This window comes from Palaemon carinicauda, chromosome 13 (assembly GCF_036898095.1).
Source record: "Palaemon carinicauda isolate YSFRI2023 chromosome 13, ASM3689809v2, whole genome shotgun sequence".
In the NCBI taxonomy this organism is placed as follows: Eukaryota; Metazoa; Arthropoda; class Malacostraca; order Decapoda; family Palaemonidae; genus Palaemon; species Palaemon carinicauda.
The window spans coordinates 97941729-97963893 of NC_090737.1; the positions used below are offsets into that span (position 1 = coordinate 97941729).

At 34.7% G+C, this 22165-nt stretch overlaps 1 protein-coding gene across 1 annotated transcript; it reads right to left on the minus strand.

The window, feature by feature from the left end:
- Positions 1 to 1332: 1332 nt before the first annotated feature.
- On the minus strand, positions 1333 to 20025 carry LOC137652342 (lysosome-associated membrane glycoprotein 1-like). Its single transcript, XM_068385693.1, has 5 exons — positions 19869 to 20025; positions 13788 to 14122; positions 4845 to 5076; positions 4482 to 4691; positions 1333 to 2666 (listed from the first exon to the last, which is right to left on the minus strand). Exons 1-5 carry the CDS (start codon positions 19912 to 19914, stop codon positions 2527 to 2529), a joined length of 963 nt encoding a protein of 320 aa, XP_068241794.1. The 5' UTR covers positions 19915 to 20025; the 3' UTR covers positions 1333 to 2526.
- Between the last annotated feature and the right edge of the window lie 2140 nt (positions 20026 to 22165).

Consider the following 22165-nt stretch of genomic DNA (forward strand, 5'->3'; position numbering starts at 1 on the left):
GACAGTGTTCGGCTTGGTAGGTTTTTACTCACTTTTCACGTACCAAAATTTTTGGAATGGGCATTTTTAGTGTCCCCTAAAATTTTGGTAAATACAGATGTTAGTTTCAAAAGGTTCGAATACAGATGTTTTACTATTATGCATTTGTTTACAAATTTAGTTTATAACTTTAGTAGCCAAACATTTAAAGCAAATCTAAAATAAGAAAATAAAATTATTAAAACTTAAGCATCTTCTGTAGCAGCTTTTCATTAAGTATTATAAAAGGGGTAGCAAAATCTGATTTAGGCAATTCTACCATGACCCCTCCCTTTAGAGGAAGAGTCCCTATTATGTGAATTTGCTTGATAAATTTAGTATTACCTGGAAGCTAATCGGCACCATTGTGCAACTGTGGAAGACCCTGCGATTGCAGTGTAGCTTCAACAGCAAGATGGGAAAAATGGGAGGAAGAATGCATACTAATCTTGATCAATGCTTTTTGACTTATTCTGGGCTACACTACACCATCACACCATAAATGGCAGGTGGGTGGCAGTACCAACGTCCCAGGGGTACATAGCAAAAAGTTCAAAATATTGAAGTGTGCTCGTTTAGTTGGTACTACTCAATTACAGTACTGTAAAATAGAAATTTACTATTCAAATTTGAGATTCAAGGACAAAATTTCAGATAATTTACATTTAAACTACTTTGAAAATATAAATACAATAGCATATAAAAACCTTAATTCTCTAAAAGAAGAGTAAAGAACTAACACTAGATGAGCAGTCAAAACTGGTTAAGGATAAAATTTTAAGACTAGGAGCATTACTATTTCAATGGTTTACTTGAAGACATTCTGTACCAAGGCAGTTTCCTTCATACTATCAGATATTTTCAGTTGCAAATCTTCCAAACCCAAAACGATTCTTATGCTACAGGACATCATGGACACTTCAACTTAAGCATTTTGTTATAATACAAGAGTTTGTTCTTTGAAAAGTGTCCATAGCTTGCCTCTGAAAGGGGGATCAAGACAAAGTCCTAGCCCCCACAAAAATACATGTAATGGTACAGCCGTTCTTAGGTCAGCTCAAATTAAAGTTTACAAATTCTAAAAATACACAAAGCAGTTAAACCATACCAGTATACATAAACTTAGAATTAAAGTGTAGAATGTTCTTAACCTACTAATTTTCCAGTCTCAATAAATCTTAAAACTTGGCAGTAAAAAACTATGCTTCAACATAAAAACCTAAATTACTATTTTGATGACCTGCAAAGTCTTATATCAATATCTTAACACTAAGAAAAAATAAGATCCAGAATAAGGGGTAATCATACCTGCTATGGCGATCTATTTTTAATTCAAAAATTTACAAACACTTTACAAGGTAAAATAGTTACATCCTTAAATCTGCAGACGACCACAGCCTGGGGTAACTGATTTTGGAATGCCAGAGTAATAATTTCATAGGGGAAAAAAATTAAATCATGTTAACTACTCATGGCATTTCCATGACCAGTTACCATTTTACCTAAATGCATAATATTGACCAAGAAATTTTTTTTCCAAGTGTTATTTACAGAGGTGAACTTTGTAGATTTTTCAAATTTTACCATAAAAAATGATTCAATAGCTGCATAGTAATTTCAAGCTTACACAGCACATCTTACTATAATTTCAACTGGAATGTCTTAAATATACGTATATCAAATTTTTAGAACCCTCCCACATATCTTCCACTTAACAACTCTGCCTCACATTTTCCCAATAAACATTTCACCAAACATTTTAATAGCTCATTCAATAACCTTAGTAGCAAAATAAATTATATAACTAAAAAAAACTCCTTCCTTGAACACAATAAGAACATTAAAATTTTTACAATTTCTTTACAACTAAATAGGAACACCCTCCTGAACACTAAAATCTGAATGGGAACATTCCACACTCTCCCACTAACTAGCTAACCCATAAAATAGTCCCCAATAGCTAGCTATTCATCTGATTTCTAAGAAATTTACTGCAATCACAAATATCCAATCTATAAAGAAAAATATTGAATTAAACAAACAGGACACTAAAATGTTTATCATTAGGTTTCAACTAAATAGGAACACCATCCTGAACATTCACATAAAAATCCTAGCTTCAACTTAGGAAAATTGGCACAGAACAAAATAGTTTCCTGTCAGATCTAACAGCCAGACTTCAAATTGCTAGAAGTCCTAAAGCTAGCCCTACATAAATAAAAATTTGGTCTCCTTGGCAAACTAATGGTTTTATTGAAAAAAAATTTTCTGAGAGACCATCCCACTACTTAATCTGTTGACATAACCACAACCTGAGCTTTCATTTCTCAAAAACAGGAATGAACATTTTGAAATGCTAGATAACAATATACCCACGAGTAAGTTATTCTACAGCTGTAGCTTTCAAATGTACCCAATGAGTAACTATTTAACTCCTAATACTTTTATCACAGATTAAAAAATAAAATTAACCAATTTACTTTTTCCAAACACTGACTACACACAAACTTATACAGATTGGTAAGCGGCACTACGTCGACGACGTCCAACCAAATAAGCAATGAGTACTATTACCACAAGAGCTGCCAATGCACATCCAACTGCAATAGGTACTACATCAGAGATCTCATCTGCTGAGCAGTGAACAGCTGAAAAGAATAGAAATATAAGAACAGTATAAAAGGTTACAGATTTCAATTTTCAATAATTGCCAAACTGTTTTCAGCAATTATCTACAAGTTGGAAATTAACAAAGGGTATGAAATTTAAAAAACCAGCTATTCCAAACAAAGCGGGGGTAATTCAGCAGATTACAAATTTTTTAAGATACGGAGAGCAGAGCCTTGAGAGATTTGAACCACAGCTGGTTTAGGTTACATTAGGGGTGGTAAAAAAAATTTACAAGTACTTCCTAGGAAAGATTGAAATTGTGCAAGAAAATATCCCTTTAAATAATATAATGTGCAAGAATGGAATATCCCTTTAAAATAAATATAAGTTGAAATGAGCTTACTGCTGCAGATTTTGGTAACAAATTAATTAAGATACACAAGCATCAAGGTTTTAGTCAAATTTACACCAGTGAAAACATTATCCACTTAGCAATACAAAGTACATTACACCAATGGATTCCCTGGTACAATAAAATTTTAGGCGAAGATAGAAAATTCTTTGCAACAATGGGATGTGTACCTTATCCATAAATCACCATTACCTACTAAAGCTAAAATGAAGAATAAGAGCAGAAAACTAAATCCAACAACATGCCAATACAGTACCACATAAAGGAACACTTCCTTGGGTAATGGTCAAATACGACAAGCAATTTCCCCTATAAAAACACTTCCCATTACATGCAGCCCTAAGACCCAGGAACCTTTTTTAGAGCTATTCCAAGAGTAGTTCTACCAATAGTTTATAAAAAGTTGAGGATGAGTGAGGCTACCAAAATTTAAGAGGCAAAGTTCTTCTTAATCAAGGCTGGAAACTTCCCTCAATATAAGGAGGAGGATTCTTACAATTCAAGAGACAGGAAAGGCTTTGTGCAACTGAAAATTTGATCTTAAGGTTTAATCTAATCAAGTCCTCATTAATAATTCCCAGATTATTAGGAAAACTTAGGCAATTTCTCCCGAATGGTAGCAAATTAAAATACTATAATTGTCAGTACAAATCCCTGGATAACCATACGATTCGGTCAACTTTATTGGTTTTGAATTATTCAACTTCCACTGTAGCATAAATTCACTCCTAAAATATTAGCCATGTCCACAAACCAAACTCCTCTAATTTTAAGTTCTGTTGTGTGTAGCAGTATTTCAATGCTAAGAACCTTGCACAACAGCAGCAGTGGAAGTCACGTGGGGGGGAGGGGGGAAATTGAGGGTATAACAGCAGCAGAGAGAAGACAAGGGAAAAAATTGTCCAACTAGCCATTGTGAGGAGGTCAGATCCATTAGTTTCCCTTACACTAAGGTTGACAATTTCATTTTATTTATATTTGATTGATAAGAAATTCTATCGTTGAAGATGAAAATTACTTCATTCAATATGATACAGGAAAAAACTGGGGAATTTCTGTAGCAGTCGTTAACCCTGTTTATTCCGGAAATTTTACTATAATCTGTGGTTAAAAGGCAAATTATAATATTGCAATTTAAAATCAAACTTTACTTCCTCACCACATTGCCAAAATATCTACCCAAACAAATACATGAAGCCTGACTCCTACAACATTAGCTACTAGTTTGATGAAGTAAAAAAAACCTCATGCCTTAAATTTATTACTTCTTCTAGTTTAACGTACTTAAATCTTCCACCGACACAACACAGCCAATGTGATGGTTAAGTTTACTAGTCACAAGATTTACAAATTCAGATAAGAGTATGAAATTTCAGTACAAAATGCCACACAAACTTTAATTCCTACTATAAAAAAATAACTTAAAACACAGTATACTTACAGGAAACAAAGTCAGGTTCATTGGGGACCATGTTGAAAGCCTGAATATGAATTCCCTCCAGCTTTGAGGATACACCAAGAGTATATGGTTCATCTCCAATGGTAGCAGTTATGTTTACAGCACTCAATGAAGAATGACAGTTGTAACTGTGATTCACAGGAACACTCAATGGGGAAAAGCCATAGTCAACTACCAGGGACAGTGTCTTTCCTGTAGGAAAAATTTCTTATTACTATGCGACCAGATTTTAAAGAATTTTCTATTACTATGCGACCAAATTTTAAAGAAAAAAAAAAAAAAAAAAAAAAAAAAAAAAAAAAAATAGAAATTTAAAAGGACTGAACATCTATTTAAGTTACTTACCAGCATCAGTTCCATTGGCAAAAATCTTGGGATCCATGAATAAATTTGCAGTGAAGCTTGCAATCGACCAAGAGTCTGCCTTCTGACTGAACTCCAAATTCACACTGTTAGATTGCTCAGTAGAACCCCATGTAACTTTAATATTTTCCTGACCTTCCGTACCATTGCAGGTGCCACTGATTAAAGTACTAGCCATTGGATGCTTGGGTAGAGTTATTGTTGCAATTTGTGTCTGTAAGAAATAAAAATAGTCTCCAGATAAATTTCTGAAACAAAAACTTGTGCCTATCCATTTTTTATAATGAAATTACCACTCGCCAAGTTGTAACCTTACTTACTACTTGTGCTAAAAGTACAAGAGGTTACTAGTGGACAAATTCATTCACATAGGGATATAAAGAAAAAAAAAATATTTAATTTACTTAAGTTATGGTGCAAGAAAATTACACTAGATAAAAAATTATAGCCAACTGAAATTTCCATGGAAAAAAAGCATTTTTAAAGGCTTGCTAGATCAGTCATTAACTTAACAAATGGCTTCTAGTGTAGTCTTCTAAACATTTTCCATCTAAAACATAGTACCAAGTATCATGATACCATAGCAAGTAAACATCAGGGTACTTTACGTATGTCAACTTAACCTTGTATACCAAAGCATCTACCCATTTCACTAGACCAACTTAAAAGTATAAATAATAGCTTAAAACATCTACAGCTTACAAAATTTTTACAACAGAAGTGTATTTTGTGGGGATCTAATTTTGAAACATAGTAAAATTATGTGAGCTGTATTGTTAGAACTTATTATACATTCTCTTTTTATGGCCAAGCATCAAGGGCATGAGATGCCATTCTGTATCATTAAGCTATGTTTTTGATATTCCTAAATTTCATTAAAGTAACTTCTTAAGATGAACGTGTGGAAATCTAAAAGTACACTACCATTTGATGCCAACCCAAAATTCAGAGGGAAACTAATATCTGCTGAGCTTGTTGCCTGAACCTAATCATGTTACAAGCAGAAAATTTTAAATTCAAACTGACGTACTTGTAGCATTTTATTTGCTTATTGCAAAAAAGGTAAAATAAGAATAATTACGGTATATGTCAAAAGCAAGTATTAGTGAAATTAGTCTAGCATACAAAAGGTTAAGTATATGCATTATCAAGGGAGACATTTTGAGGTGAAACTATGCAAATCCTGTGCAGTCATTGTTACCAACAATTCAAAGTATTGTGGAACAGTGCAGGGTATAGCCAACTTGTGTTCAGTTTCATTATGCTTGGCTCATAAATATTATAAACTTCCAAGGATGAAAATTTAAAAAGCAAAACCTGAAATTTTCCAAATATAAAAATTAGAGACCTATAATACAATCAAGACATCAGTGAAGATGAAAAAGGTTTTTGTAACAAGGAAAACATTGGTAGTCTAAAAGCACGCACGTCTCGCCCCCCTAGAGTTCGGACAACCTTCACTATAACCTTTGGCCTAGGCACTTATGGCTGGTTGGATTAGTGTAAAGGTCTGGCTTTTAGTTAGGAAAAACACTAGATGCTTCAAAACTACTATCTTGCTCCTACAATTGATACAATTTATCGACCTTCATGAGAGACTTATCCTAAGGTGGGATAAAGTCCCTACGATCAAAACAGGCATTGTTAACCAACCCAGGAATATGTCTGAACTAAAGTCTTTAGGAAGCCAGAAGGAAATAGTATTCCTGGAGATTGGTTTTATAACTCCTTTTAACCCTACCAGAACTTAAATTGTCTGGGTGATCAGGGCTGAGGCATTCGACCCAAGAAGTAGCATCAAAATGCTCTCATATGACGAATTTTGATATTACATTTTAATATAAAACAAATTGTGAGCAATGGCATTATAAATTGCATGATTCACAAAACCGGAAGTTCATGATTACACCCTTCAGTGCTATCACAAACCTGAGAGAAGAGTACATGTTTGAGTTTGACCTTTGATATTCACTCGCTTTCAAGTCTTTGTTTCGGTAAGAATTTCATCATGTCAAAGAAGAAAACTTCAAGATCTCTAACATAAGAAAATTCGCTCTAATAAGCTAAGAGTTCAGAAGTGGGTAATATTGGCGATATTAGCAGAGTTAGTGAAGGAATTTTGTGGATGTAGGATCAACCGTCTCACCTGACAGGAGCCTAATGAAGCAAGATGCTGTATTAAGCAAAGGGATCTTCATTTATGAATAAATTATGATAAATAACGGTTTTGGTTTATCAATATCCAAAAAGGAACAAAATTCATAATTTATTAATATTGTAAAAAGAAAAACTTTGAATGCACGCATCTCAAACTATAGTTATTGACCTTCAAATTCTTTATTCTCCCTTAGTTTAAAGATATAGCATTGAAATTTTGTATACAACTTGTAGGGACTATTTTCTATAAAAAAAAAAAAAAAAACAACTTAGGGAGAGGAGTTTTTTGAATGTCTAAATCAGGTCTATATAGGGTAGTAATCACAGGTATTAATTATCAAGGGAAGAGAGAATTTAAACACTTTTTCAGGATAAATCGCCCAAGCATCACAAAAACGAAGGTCCGAGGCAAAAATCTTATGCAGTTTGGAATGACTCAAGTCACCTTATCAAGGGTTATGAATGTCAAAGTCCTGTCCTTGAAAAATAGGCTTTAGCCAGCCGGCCACCTTTAATGCCTAGCATACTGTTCTTCCAAGGTAGAATATCAATGGCTTTGTGGGATAAGGAAGCAGGTCTTCTCGATCTCATGATCGCCCTTTACTTCGATGAGAGATGGAAGTCTTCAAACTGATTGCTGGAACAGACTTTCAGCTAGTAGTACAGTAGTAGTAGTAATAATAATAATATGTCGAACAAACCAAAAAGAGACTGCCTTCCAATTCTCAGCATGACCAATAGCATAAGAAGTGTCAATTCGCTTGCTCACTAGTCACAAGGAATGCAGAAATGCAGTCACTATTCCTTCAGAGGCTTGTAAGGGCACCTTAACTGATCCAACGACCTTCTGTAACATCCAAATCACGAGGAGAGTTCTTTTGAAAGAAAATGCTGTTTAAAACTTCCCAAGCATGTATGCCTCAAGGTCCACTGATAGCACTTCATTACAGCAATAAAGAGGTTTCTCCCAACAAAGACTAGAAAGTCTGCAATTGATGACTCAGCAAATCAGGCACAAAGGCAGGAAAAGCATAAGCACTTGTTCCAGGGATAAAAGAGCATCCATCGCTGCTGCCTGGTCTGAAATTGAACACACTGGAAGTTTCCTGTTCAGGTGTTGAAAACCAGTTTATCATAGGGGAACCACTAAAAAGCAAGAAGCCTTTACACTACAGCTGGTAAGAGGGACCACTACTCATAACCCCCACCAGCAGAGCATGTCTGCTACTTAATACTTCTTTGCCATAATTATCAGAGTTCAACTGCATTGTCAAACAGTCAAGTAAAAGTCTAGTCATCTTTCACAGGTCCTATGAAATAATTCCTCTCTGCTTGTTAACAGAGGCCACTACGATAGTGTTGTCACTCATCAATACTAATAAGTGACCCATCGAAATAACTTTAAAGCCTGCAGAGCTAGAAGTTTGCATTGCCAAAAGATTGGTGTACATTAATTTACTTTGGACCACTATACCGAGGCTGAGTTGCTACAAAGCCTACAAGAAGTTGGGAGGATCAGCGAAGGTTCAACAGTGACCCTGCCCACAACTCTGAAGGTCGACCAAGGATGCTTCAAATGCCTCTATCTGGTGGAGGAGCCCTTAGGTTCAGTTTTTCTCCACTGATGAAAGGTTTGATTAGACCTTATTAATGACAAACTAATAATTACTAACCAAAAGCAAGTTTTGTGCACCTCCTGGAGTGTTTATAAAGGTTAGAATAACTTTCTGCTGCATATATGCCAAGCGCTTTCACCCTGGATAGGTACGGTCCTCGGACACCCCTTTAAGGGTATACTCGGACGCGAACGACCCCGACGCCAAAAAAAATTCTTGAAAAATCAGTTTTTGCAGTAACCTCCTTTTTTCTTTTGCCAAAAAAAACTTCAATGAATGCTTAAAACAACTGTAAAGATAAATACTACTCATCTGCAGAAAAACTATTTATTATAAATATTTTAAAAAATTAAGTAGAAAAAACAAAAGACCTGACATAAAAATTCATAAAAAAAAAGTTTATACATATATACACAAATCCTTTTAGGAATTGATTCTTGAATGTTTAGGACACATCTTGATGTATTTTGGATGAAGTCAGACCCATGGAGGTGAAGATCTGAAATGAGAAAAAAAGGGTAACTTTTTTTGGCCAAAAAAAATTGTCCAAATTTCATGAATTTTTTTGGGTACCCAAATGAAATAGGAAGTGGCTAATTTTTTTAGGGAATAAACATATGTTATCCTAAAATAGAAATATGTAAAAAAATCTTCATTATTTTGTAAATTACATTTATATCAGGGGCCATATCTAAAGGTAATTTTTTGAGTACTTGGAAATTTCGTAAAAAAATACATATATTTAATATATAATATGATATTTATGCAGGTAAAAATATACCAAAATATCACAAATTCTATAGGGAACAAGAATATATATAGATAGGGCAGCTTACGCTTCGGATATGTCCACAAAATGGCCGCCAACCACACTGACTCAGACTCCCTAATCTGCCACTTGAAATGTAGGAAGGGTATGTCAATTTCAAGGTGTTATTTACTAATCTAATTATTATTGGATATGCATAAAAATTGTATGGTGGGTTGCTGGATAATTGTCGATTATTTTACGTCTATAAAATTAAAATTCTGACCCAAAAAGATTTTTTGAAGGGAAATAAAATCGAAAAAAAAATGTAAAACAATATTTTAGCTAAAAAATTTGATGATATTCAATCAAAAAAAAAGTAAACAAAATTTTCCGACAAATAAACATCTAGAGGAATCATTACTCTGTGATAGTTCCTTAGTACGTAGTAATTTTGAAAGAATTGGGAAAAAACGAAAAAATGGCAATCACCGGAAAATCGAACACATACCTATATATACGCCATATCTGGCTAAAAAAAAGATAGGCATGGGTAGCCAGATCATCTAGAAACACTTTCCAACACTATAAAAATATAAGTTTTGCGACACTACTTGCCAATTCCTTACGGTAACATGACTAAGCAAAAAAATGCAAAACAAATAAAAAGGGGCACTCGTGGAAAAATGGCCATTCTAATATACGGCATTTCAGAAAAAAAAAATTTCAGCCACGTGCTAGGCAAACCATCAAGGCATATTTTCCGACAAATAAACATATAAATGAAATATTACTCTGTGATAGTTCCTTAGTACGTAGTAATTTTGAAAGAAATGGGAAAAAACGAAAAAATGGCAATCACAGGAAAATCGAACACATACTTATATATACGCCATATCTGGCTAAAAAAAAAATAGGCATGGGTAGCCAGATCATCTAGAAACACTTTCCAACACTATAAAAATATAAGTTTTGCGACACTACTTGCCAATTCCTTACGGTAACATGACTAAGCAAAAAAATGCAAAACAAATAAATAGGGGTACTCGCGGAAAAATGCCCAACATTCTAATATACGGCATCTCAGATAAAAAAAAAAGACATGCACGTGTTAGCCCAACCATCAAGGCACACTTTCTAACACAAACATGAAAAAAAAATCAATAATATACGGCAATTCCTTACTACGTAGTAAATTTTTACAAATATTGAAAAAAAACAGAAATTGGCAACCGCAGTTAAATACCCAATATACCAATAACTACGTCGTATCTGACAAAAACAAAATCACGCATGGGTAGCCAGATCATCTAGACACACTTTCCAACATTAAAAAAGCAAAAGTTTTACGACACTATTTCGCAATATCTTACGGAAAAATGACTTGGCAAAAAAATGTAAAAAAATTAAAAAGGGACACTCGCGGTAAAATGCCCGACATTCTAATATACGACATCTCAGATAAAAAAAAAGACATGCACGTGTTAGCCCAACCATCAAGGCACACTTTCTAACACATAAACATGAAAAAAAAAATGAATAATATACGGCAATTCCTTACTACGTAGTAATTTTTACAAATATTGAAAAAAAAAACAGAAATTGGTAACCGCAGTTAAATACCCAATATACCAATAACTACGTCGTATCTGACAAAAACAAAGTCATGCATGGGTAGCCAGATCATCTAGACACACTTTCCAACACTAAACAAGCAAAAGTTTTACGACACTATTTGGCAATATCTTACGGAAAAATGACTTGGCAAAAAAATGAAAAAAAATGAAAAAGGGGCACTCGCGGTAAAATGGTCCTCGTGGTGATGAACGACATTTTAACTAAAAAAAAAAACATGCACATGGTAGCCAAACAATCCACCAAGACTTTCCACAACTGATAACTTATACAAGTTGCACCATTCTACGACAATTTCATAATACGTAATAACTTTGATAATTATGCAAACTACCTCAGAAGGGTAAACTCGGACGCGAACGACCCCGACGCGTCTCAGAAATCGGGGAAGGAGTACAGCTACAGCAATGCACATCTGGACACTACTAGAGCGTGTAGGGGAGACACCTCCTGCAGGTCGATCACCCACAAATTCAGTCACAGGGGTGAGTCACGTGAGAAAAACCTGTTTTTTTTTGACGCTCGGGGTCGCAAACGACCCACCGTACCTATCCAGGGTTAATAAAAAAAAAAGGGGTGACTACATCTTTCTGCCTAAGGGCCCAGTTTCGGCACCTCCCAAGTCCCTTAAATCATAGATTGGTAGAGGATTTGTAGGGCTTCTTATGGGACATCAAATTTGTGTTAAGAAGGCAGAAGGTAGGCTTTTTTTATGATAGACTAAGCCATAATTCTTTGTTCCAGGGATTTGAGTGTAACTTCTTTAATACTACCAGCAAGCCAGAACTAAGGTAATTCTAGGTCAGAGTATGAACCCTAGGGAGTGCCATACAGTAGATCAATAAAGGCAAGACTTCCTTCGATGGGTACTGTTGAAGCTTCTCCAGTTCGTCCAGTAGTCTAATGCATGCCAGGTGGACTGTCTCGTAGTTGGTATGTCAGTTTTAATAGTCGTTCAGTAACCGACTATTCCTACTCTAAGAAGGTAGTGAAGTCTTGGGCCATGCAGTTATAAGGAGAAAGCCATGGATATCAAATGATACTTGGGATACTATAAAAAGGAGGAGAAGACAAATTGATTGTTGCAAGTTTTCAAGGAAGGGATGAAAATTACAAGGTAGAGCATGCTAAGTATTCCAGTATTGATAGCAAGGTAAAAAAAAGCCAGAAATGACTGAACAGAATATCGAGAATGCAAAGCAGACGAGGCTGACAAAGCTATGACTTAAGGAGCTGGCTATGGTGTAAGAATTGCTCATACAATGATTAAATGATTAATGAAATCTACTGGGGCAAAGAAGCAGCAGCATATACATCAAAAAGAGGTAGGCTCTTATAGCAAGACAAGATGAAGAAAGACAACGTTGGATGGAACATTTTAGCGAGGTTATGAATAGGAGACGAAGGGAATAATTTGATTGATATACCTGAAGCTAATGAAGACTAATGTGCCCATGAATGAATTCAGTGGAAAGCCCCGGGATACGATTGAATAACTGCAGAGATGATACTGGCTTTAAATGAAGACTCCCAGACTACTTATAAGATTATTTTGTAGAATGTGGCACGAAGAGGCAAAACCTGATGAACGGGAGTTAAGAGTGTTGGTGAAAATAGCAAGAAAAGGAGACCCGATGATTGCAATAATTACACAATGCTTATCAGTTATGAAAATATATAGTAAGCCTATTCTAAAGACTGGAGAAAGATTGAGGAAAAGCCAAGAGATTAACATGCAGGACTTAGAAAAGGTAGAAGTTACACTTGTCAAATTTTCATTTTGAGACATTTTGTACAGCAACACATGGAATATGTTAGTCCCATTCTGATGGCATTTGTGGACTGAAAAAGCCTTTGATAGTTTTAAATTTTATTGTCTGTTCATGAGCAAAGTTGCTAAGTTGATATTAATGGAGTCTTATAAATGATTTTCAAGTGAATAGCGGAGTACTCCCAGGGAACGTGTTGTCATCTGTTACTTATCCTCCTCATGGATTTTGTAATGTGTAGAACAGCCAAGAGATGGTGGGGGAAAGGACTGGAAGGTGATATGAATTTAGCAGACCTAGAGTATGATGCTGTCCTTGTTAGCAGAACACCACAGGGTTTGCAATGCTTGCTTACCAGAATGCATTTAAAATCACACTAGGTTGGGCTGAAGATAAATAAGAAGACAGATGACGACAACAGCGAGTATGCAATGTAAGATTAAATATCATTGGAAGGAGAAAGGATTAATGAGGTAGAATCATTAAGTATTTAGGAACTATGATCTCCAAGACAGGGTCTTCAGAATTAGAGTTCAGTAAAAGATTGAAAAAAAAGTAAATCAGACAATGGCTAGGTTAAGTAAAATTTGGAAATCAAAATGCCCCAAAAATTACTTAAAAATCAGACTATATACCAGTTTAGCGAGATAAGAGTTACTCTGTGGACACGAGCCATTGTATGACAATGAAACTAATCTCAAAGAGATTTAGTAGATTTGAGGAATCCCTCAGAACGATATTGGGAGTTAAATGGCAGGACAGGGTTAAAAAATAAACTAAGATTATTCTAGTGCCATATGTGGATGAGATCATAAGGGGTAGATTTAGATTTTTTGGGCATGTTCTTCACACTCCTTGAAATTGGTTCATGAATGGAGAAGTATTAAATTAAAAACTCAAGACAGAGAGAACTGGCGAAATCTATCCGAAGCTCTTTGCGTCAAAAGGCATAGGAGATGAATTTAACTACCAAATTGTGAATTAAAACATTCAAACTTACATCATTACCCGCTGTATAATTCACCACGAAGCTGACATCCCCTTCAATCATGATGCAAGTTACATTGTTTTCAGTAATGTTGTAATTGTAGTCTGCTTCAGGTGCTGGAGTGGTAACAGGGGCAGGAGGAGCAGTGGTAGTGTCTGGAACAGGAGCTGCAGTTGTAGTTTCAGGCTCTGGTGGAAGAGTAGTTTCTGGTTCTGGTTCAGCTGTTGTAGTATCAGGTTCTACTGTAGGTGGCTCTGTTGGGGGTGGTAATGTTGTTGGGACATCTGGAATTATGGTGGTGTCTGGTACTGGTGCTAAGGTGGTGTCATCCTGGCCAATGACAGACCCTGAAACAAAAGTCTATGTTAAAAAAAAACAATGTACAGCATTAGGCACAAAAGCTTCCGTGCACTTGCAATAGGCTACAAAAACTTCCATGTATGGCAAATGGTCATGCAATAGTCACAATTGGCTTATCGAAGATATAAAAATTTGACTGTACCAGAAATTACAGAAATTCGTACCAGAAACTACACTAGAAAAAATGTCTATGTACCTTTCTGCAAAGTGAATATCAACAACTATCCTACAACCCTATTAAAGTAGTGCCAAGTACTACTAGAAATGAGTATAAAAGGAAAGCATGTTAAAACTATGAAAGACTTGCTGCTTATAGGTTAAAAGTGAAATAAGCTAAATTAATGTTAAAGGCTCCTTCATAATAAATAGAATTATATATAAAAAAAAAAAGATATTTAAAGATTTCTCCAAGGTTGTTCGATAACTGTTCCTAATCAACGAATTAAAATCCAAGTTTGTAACAATCATACTAAAACTTACTTTCAAAGAATTTAAGAAGGACAAAAAAGAGAATTTTAGTCAGTAAATGACAAATCACCCTAAAGAATAAGGATACACTAAAATCCCTACCAAAATTTTCGTCTAGAATTCAGGGACTAACAATAGAAAACTTAAGGACAAACAGCATGAGAAAAAATTTCACCACCATAGCACTGACAACTGTATACAGTGAATTAGCTGCATATCCTGCTGTGATTAAAAAAAATCTGAATATTTCTAAAAAAAAAAGGTTTAAAACAAATTTCCTTTGCCTAAATTCCACCTCCTGAATGTAGATCTGGGGTTGCTCAAAACCCTAACCAAATACAGTATAGATAAAATAAGGCATGGTGCAAATTATGGAGGCATGAAGTTGAACCCTAACAAATTGAAAACTATGATTGCAAGGAGGTCTAGGACAACAACTCTTTAAAGATTCCAATCTCTGCATTGATAAGTTTTTTTAATAAAACCTGATGAAATCTTAGGTGGGATTCTTTATTGCAAATAGATTCAGAAACAGTTCTGCATAAAATCCAGAAAAATAATTGGCTTGGGTATTGGGAAATTCTTAGATTTTAGTCTATTAATCTATTATGAATATCTTTTTAACTATATGTCATTCTACTTCATTTCAAGTACTGTTCTGTTGGTCTAAAGCAGCAGACTTTACTCAAGACAAAAACCTGCAGTCTTAAATTCCTTATTCCTGATCTGGATATCAATCTCGACTGTTTGTTAAGTCATTTATTCAGACCCTCAGACTTCTAAAATCTCTACGTAGTACTAGGTATGCAATTAACCAAAGTCATACCTTCTCTGTCACTACATTATTCTGTAAGTTTTATTCCAGGTGTGACCAGATAAGATCTTCCTAATCAGTTTAATTGGGTCAACTCCACAAGTTCAAACTCATGAGCAAATATTTTCGCGTTTAACAGCCCAACAAGTCTTCACTCGTTTATGAAGGATAGATCTACTTTGAATGTCACATACTAGACATTTTATTCATTTATTCATTACAGTTTATCTACTTATTTCTTTCCCAACTGGGTTACTTATCCCTGTTAGAGCCCTTAAGCTTATACCATTATGCCTTTTCAACAAGGGTTGTAGCTTAGCTAGCTATAATAAAAGTAAACACCTAACTTGAAAAAAATATCACCAATACATGTACTGTGCTTTGGGCAACAAAAACCTGTGTGCCTAACTTTCCTAAACTTGCTACTAATAAAAAGCATAAAAAAATGCAGATATATAAAGCATTTGAATTTTCAAAACAGTACAAAGTCTCATATCCTCATCTTCACAACTCATCTAAAAGTATTAGAAGAGATTTGAAACACTCTGAAGTAGCTAACAACTAACTCTTACAGTGCAATTACTGTATTAATTAGCCAAAATTGAACATCTGAAACAGAGTACCTAACTTTTCAAAAACTTAAAACATCTGGAACAGGGTACCTAACTTATGAAACTTAAAGAATCAAATACTGTGCATTATAGAGCATAAAGTTCAGAGTTAAAGTTATAAGTTTCTTAGTAACCTACAGTTAAATAAAAAAAGGGCTCGATTTAAAAAATTACTTTAAAATTTCCACTATATACTTAGAGAGGTCTAACCTCCATTATCAAACCCAATTTAAATTTATCACCTATCAAAATCGTTCGGGCTAGACTTCAATAACAAAAGTTATAGTGCCTTCAAGTAAATGAAGCACTAGGAAGAAGAATATGAAACTCCTTTAGTATGGCTGCACAACATTTCTTTTATTTCATTAGAAAAAATGTACTCCAAACTGCCTTTTCAAAGCATCAATACCCTTTTTAAAATTTGTCTATCCTTAACAGGTTCAAAGTAAAGGCACTCATTTTTACCCGACTAGTTCAAAAGTTAAGTTCCATTGAAAAAAAATTCATCTAAAAAATGTCATCAGCTTAATATTTTAATACTGTACTTTCAAAAATGCCTCTCCTTCACATAATTTGCAATGACAAATATATCAACCACTAGATATTTACCCATTCCAGATTTTTATAAGTTTGGATGTAATTCCCAGTTTCATTAGGTTTTAAAATCAATACTGCTTTGAATAGTCCTTTACAAAGAAAATATCTACACCGTACTTGGCGCTCACTTGAATAATAGTTACACCCAAAACACAGGGAATAATTTCTAGCTGTGAGGGTTAGAATTTTGATGATTACTTTAAATATCTAACTAAAACTTTGTTAAACAGGCCACACTGTCTCACAATCCAATATATCCTAGCTTCACAGTTGTGGCAAAGGCTAGACTAACTCAATTGTTACCCTCATGGGAGCATTCTGGCATTCAACAAACCAGCCCAACCACACATTTTCCAAGACTATCTTTGAGACAGACCTAGGGTTAATCTCAATTCTGAGGAAATCTACAGCATTTTATTTGGTCAAGTATTACATGTATTGATAATGTATAAAGAACTAATTACTTCCCTAGCTCTACCCAATCCCACCTAGAGGTAGTTTCAATTACAATTATTCCCATCAGTGAAAATTTTCCCACCTATTAATGTTGAATTTGCCTAAGAGCAATGAAAAACCTTATTATAGATTACCATTTTAAATTGGTGCTAACTAGTCTATAAATAAAATAGGCCATAACTTAAGTCATTGACCTTACCAACCTCAACCACTTTACCAAATTTCTTAATTAAACAGTACTGTATTAATAATGCAAATCCTTTAATTATTAACAGTTTACCAAGAAAGTAAATTAAGCTAGCTAAGAAAAATGGTACATTAAATCAATTACAATACACTGTTTTAGAATCTTTTAAAAAGATTATCAAAACCAACCAGATAAGGGGAAAAAAAATACCTTTAACCCCTTTACACTTACTCTAAAGCATCATGAATTGTCAATATCTTAAAAGTGCCCATGCAGGCTGTAGTAAAATAAGCAAGAATAAATTATAGGTGATCAAACCTAGATCACATTTTAACTGGCCTAAGTACAGTACAATAAATTATAATGAAACCTGGAGGCCTAGCACTGTAGTTAAGTGTTTTGGGTATTATTGCATACGTTGCCATTGTTCAATAGCTCAAAATACTATGCACAATTGGATAGAATAAAAACAAAAAAAATTGAATACCTTAAACCCCAGACGCAAATAGGTACTAAAATCGTAATTCTATAATTCTTGAATATTGACACCAAATTCAAATCTGGGACTGTATGTACGATAGCCGCATCCTCTATGTATGATTATTACGCTCTTACATTATGGCACTGTAAAGCGGTTGCAGGTGGCCATTAGCCTTCCTCCTCTCCCCCCATAGGTAAGTAGGTAAGGCTACAGCTTGTAGGTTAGGTTAGGGGGGAATGTTTAGGTTAGTTGAATGTCCATTTTTAATCTACACTGGAGGAACTGGCCGCTGTTATACAAAGGCTCCCAAATCTGACAGTGTTTCAACAATATGCTACTGGTATCGCTCTACCTGAAGATTCAGTATTTTAACATGTGATCTGTAACGGGAGTTCCAGTGGGCTGGCCAACTCCCCTTAAGTTAGTGATCTCTTTTCTTACTAGGTAAAGTTACGTTAGCTATTCAACAAATGAAGGCAAAGTGCTTGGAGAGCCATGCGTTCGAAGTGTCTTTTTGTGTTAGTACTTCACAAGTAGTAAACATGTTGATGGTTGTCAACGATTATCCACTTTCTCGCGTACTTTTCTCGATAAAATTGGATAACAATGGTTTTAATGGTATATTTTCAAGTGTATTGAAAGAATTACTTTCTCGGAAATCCATGGGTTGAGGAATTTAGGCAGCCCATACCTAATTCCACAACTATGGATTTGCACTGATAATCACCATCGGATTCGTTCAAAACCTGATAAGTCAAAAACAACTCATTCTGTTATCCACTGGGAATTATTTGCAACTCAATGCAAATGTCTAGAAAATTTGGTAAAACACAGGTTACTCAAGTCAGGTTTTAGCTATAGATTAAGTTAAAAGATAAATTTGTAATCAAATCCAAATTAACAAAAATTTATTCATATGTAATGTGTCAACTAGATAATTATTCATACCTAAGCATTATGAAAAGATTCAGATAAGAAAATAAGAAATCTTAAACATTATGGCTTGCTAAAGCAATTTTAATATTTTCCGACATGCTAAGCATTGGGTAACCTTATAGATTTACCAACTATTATTCTACTTTAAAAGAAAAATTGATAATCTCTCCCTAAATGTCTTCTCTGATTAGATAATTTCGTTAACCTTACTTAAAATTTTAACCAATTTACTTATTAAAAATAATCCTTTAGGTGATCGGTTGATCGAGTTCCTAAGTGAATGAATTAAATAGTTCATTAAACTGAAAAAATAAAATTACCCTGTCAAAGCCTCCAAAATTTGTTGTACAACCCAGCAATTGAATCAAGAACTACCGTAAAGAGAAAATTATGTATTTTTCATTTTTGTTTCCACAACAGACCATCACGAGCAAATTTTATAATCTAGGATTTAATATAACATTAAAAAATCTCCCAAATCTCTGGAATTTTTTTAACACTGTATAAAGTGTCCGTTCGAAATCATTTTACGGTTCTGGTTTAGAAAAAAAAAAATAACTTATTTTGATCAAAATACTAAACCACTTAGTTTGGAGGAGCAAGTTAAAAGTATTAAATTTGAAAAAGCCGACCTCAAAGTAGAACTCTGAAAATTCAAGCTTATGGAACAATGACCATTTAGCCAAATTAAAATTAGCCGTAGTCGAAGTCTAATAGCTTGGTCCAGATCTATAATAAATGTCTTATTTGTACAGTGAATAGGTACACCTTCAAATGACTAAATTCGACTCAGAAACTTGCAAGATTGTCAAGTTATGGCTAACGCGCATTTCGCCTGCATCGCCAATAAACTACGTTTAAGTACGTCCAGTGATTTTAGGGGTGACCCTGTCAACAATACGTTACATAAACCATCTGGGTTGTTCTAACTCGACACACGCACCCAGATCCGGTTGCCAAGGGGCGTTAGCAAAATCCGTTTCTCTTTCCTCTCTCTCTTTCGAGATCACATGACAATCACATCACCAAGAGAAACGAAAAACTTGTACACTCGCCATAAGGGTCTCCAACAGCTGATGGTACCTGCTTCACAGAAGATGTTTCTTTTCAACACTTACAAACAAATATCTGTTAACTATAATTTCTTCTGCCACAACCACACATGGTATTGTGTAATACTCACCACACGTGAATAGAATCGCAAAAGCGAAGACGTATAATTTAGCCATGTTGTTAGTAAGTCCACCACGTACACACTAGTCAGTCCTACTACTCGACACCAAATGACGACAACTTCGCCGCTGGAGCCGTCACTTCCATGGCTGTTGTAATAGCACGACTCCCTCCCTCTGCGCTCTTCTTTTCGTTGCTAATATCTTCCGGTCGATTCATTAAACTATTGACTAAAGATTGCAGTGTGAATAAAGGTGGTAAAATATATCTATCACCCCTGTTTAATAAGATATATTATTTGTCTATGTATGTTTTTCCTGATTCACAGAGCACATGCTTTATCAAGGGAACAGCCGTCGAGATCAGCTGATTCGAACAGCCCGCGCAAAACTACCGGACGTTATAAATGCTTATTATAAATGCCACCGACTGACACGTTCCAAAACGGAAATTTGCTTTACATTGTTTTAATCTTTGAAATGAATAAGTCACCTTTCAACCTGTAGATATAATACTGATTGTGCCAATGTAAGCCACGCATTGGGGTAATATGTCATACCCTATCGGAACAAGGAATCATTTATTTGGACAAACAGCTGTCTGTGAGCTTCTACTAATTCAAGGTATGTTTTCAGAATACATTTGGTTATTTCGCTTTGTCATGATATCTTTGCAGACTGCCACTTTCTAAAAACAACTACCAGAAGAAGAATTTTAAACCCCCATATCTCTTATTTTCTATGTAGATGCAGTAGATTGCATCTGTGTCGACACACCACTCCCGCCCCCAACATGGACCCATCGATGGTTGTACTCTGAAATTTTCCTGAAGTCTTTACTATTCTCGAATCTTCTGTCATTCATGATATTAAGAGTGGAATCTCTAGCTCAAATAACAAATTCTAAGGATATATTTATTGATCTTCCTCTTTCTCAAACTATTATTTTATCCTTGAAGATATTAGAGGTAAATGGAAACCGCATAAAAAATATCACAAATAACCTGGAATTTCATAGTCGGTCATTGCAACATATTTTCCAAGGTCAAACTAGGGGTCACGCGGTGCATTTTATTTTCGTCAATAATCTGTGTTCATTGCAACATTGTAGAAACAGTCTACTATTTATGTTAAAACTCGTTGATTTTCTCTTGTCTATTGCAAACGCAGACCTTTAAGGAATGCTGCAAAAGATAATCTAAAGTTCATAAATTTAAAAAAATAAACAGTTTTGAATTGAATGACCTATTATGCACTTATGTGTCTTTTTTTCTTCTTTTTTTTTGTACTAATGTCTGTTGATATTTTTGGATAGGATTTTTTGTCTTGAAATATTTTCATCATTGATTTTTTAGGATGACTTTGGACTTGGCATTTAAGTATATACTGTAGAATCCATTCTTAGACTCACTTTTATTCAATAAACAAACCTCTTGCCGATTTACACATGTAGCCGCGTAGAAAACAATTAGTCACTACCTTCTGGTTTCATGATTCCTGGATGCGTGTGCGTGCGTGCGCAGATTGCCCAGGTCTTATGTCCGGACGGGGTCTCTTAGACCTGGAGGCTTCTTACTCAGTAACTGATCGTTTTGGGCATAGCCTATTGCCTGAGCTTATGCAAAGGTATTAGTGGGCTACCTACTAGACAGTCCGTTGTTTAAAGTAAAATTGCCTACAGTCTTATATGGAAAAAATGGATATAGATAAAGAAATCCTATAATGAAATATGTTTAAACAGGCTCAAAATATAAGCAAATTTCCAGGGAAAATACACAGATGATGTGTGTGACCTGTGCTAGAGAGAAGAATATAATACAGAACATTTATTTGCATGTCAAAAATTATGAAAGTTAAAAGAACAACATATAAACGTGGGTATGTTGTCATGAATCTAAAAGAAGAGAATTAATTAAGGATACCAAATTTATCACAATAGGTTGTCAAAACTGATAGCAAGCCTTTATCTCATCTGATTCAAACGTAGAATGAGATATAATTAAAACTTAAGACTGTTGTTTATGGTTACGATATACCTTTCAAATATTGATAGAGTGCTTGCAAACTTATTTTGCGCAATGAGCAGTTAAGAACCAGGGAACTCAGAAAGTCAGTCAACACTTCCTCTCCAGTATACTGTAGATAAGCATAACGTCTAATACTTTAAACTTATTCTGGTCTAAAATACACAACAGCTCTTCTTTCAAGACCTCCGTTAACTTCAGGTGATTCTTTCTTAAAAATTAGCTATGGCATATGTCATTTATCCCCTCTTAGATTGATAATCTACAAAAGAAATTCAATGTGT

Bases quoted from the DNA above. Each gene is read 5' to 3' on its own strand.
- LOC137652342 (XM_068385693.1), bottom strand. From the start codon at position 19,914: ATGGCTAAATTATACGTCTTCGCTTTTGCGATTCTATTCACGTGTG. The intron at 5,077-13,787 runs GTAAGTTTGAAT...TATTTCTTACAG, and splicing joins ATTATACAGCGGGTAATGAT to ACACAAATTGCAACAATAAC. The intron at 2,667-4,481 runs GTAAGTATACTG...TATTCTTTTCAG, and splicing joins TGAACCTGACTTTGTTTCCT to CTGTTCACTGCTCAGCAGAT.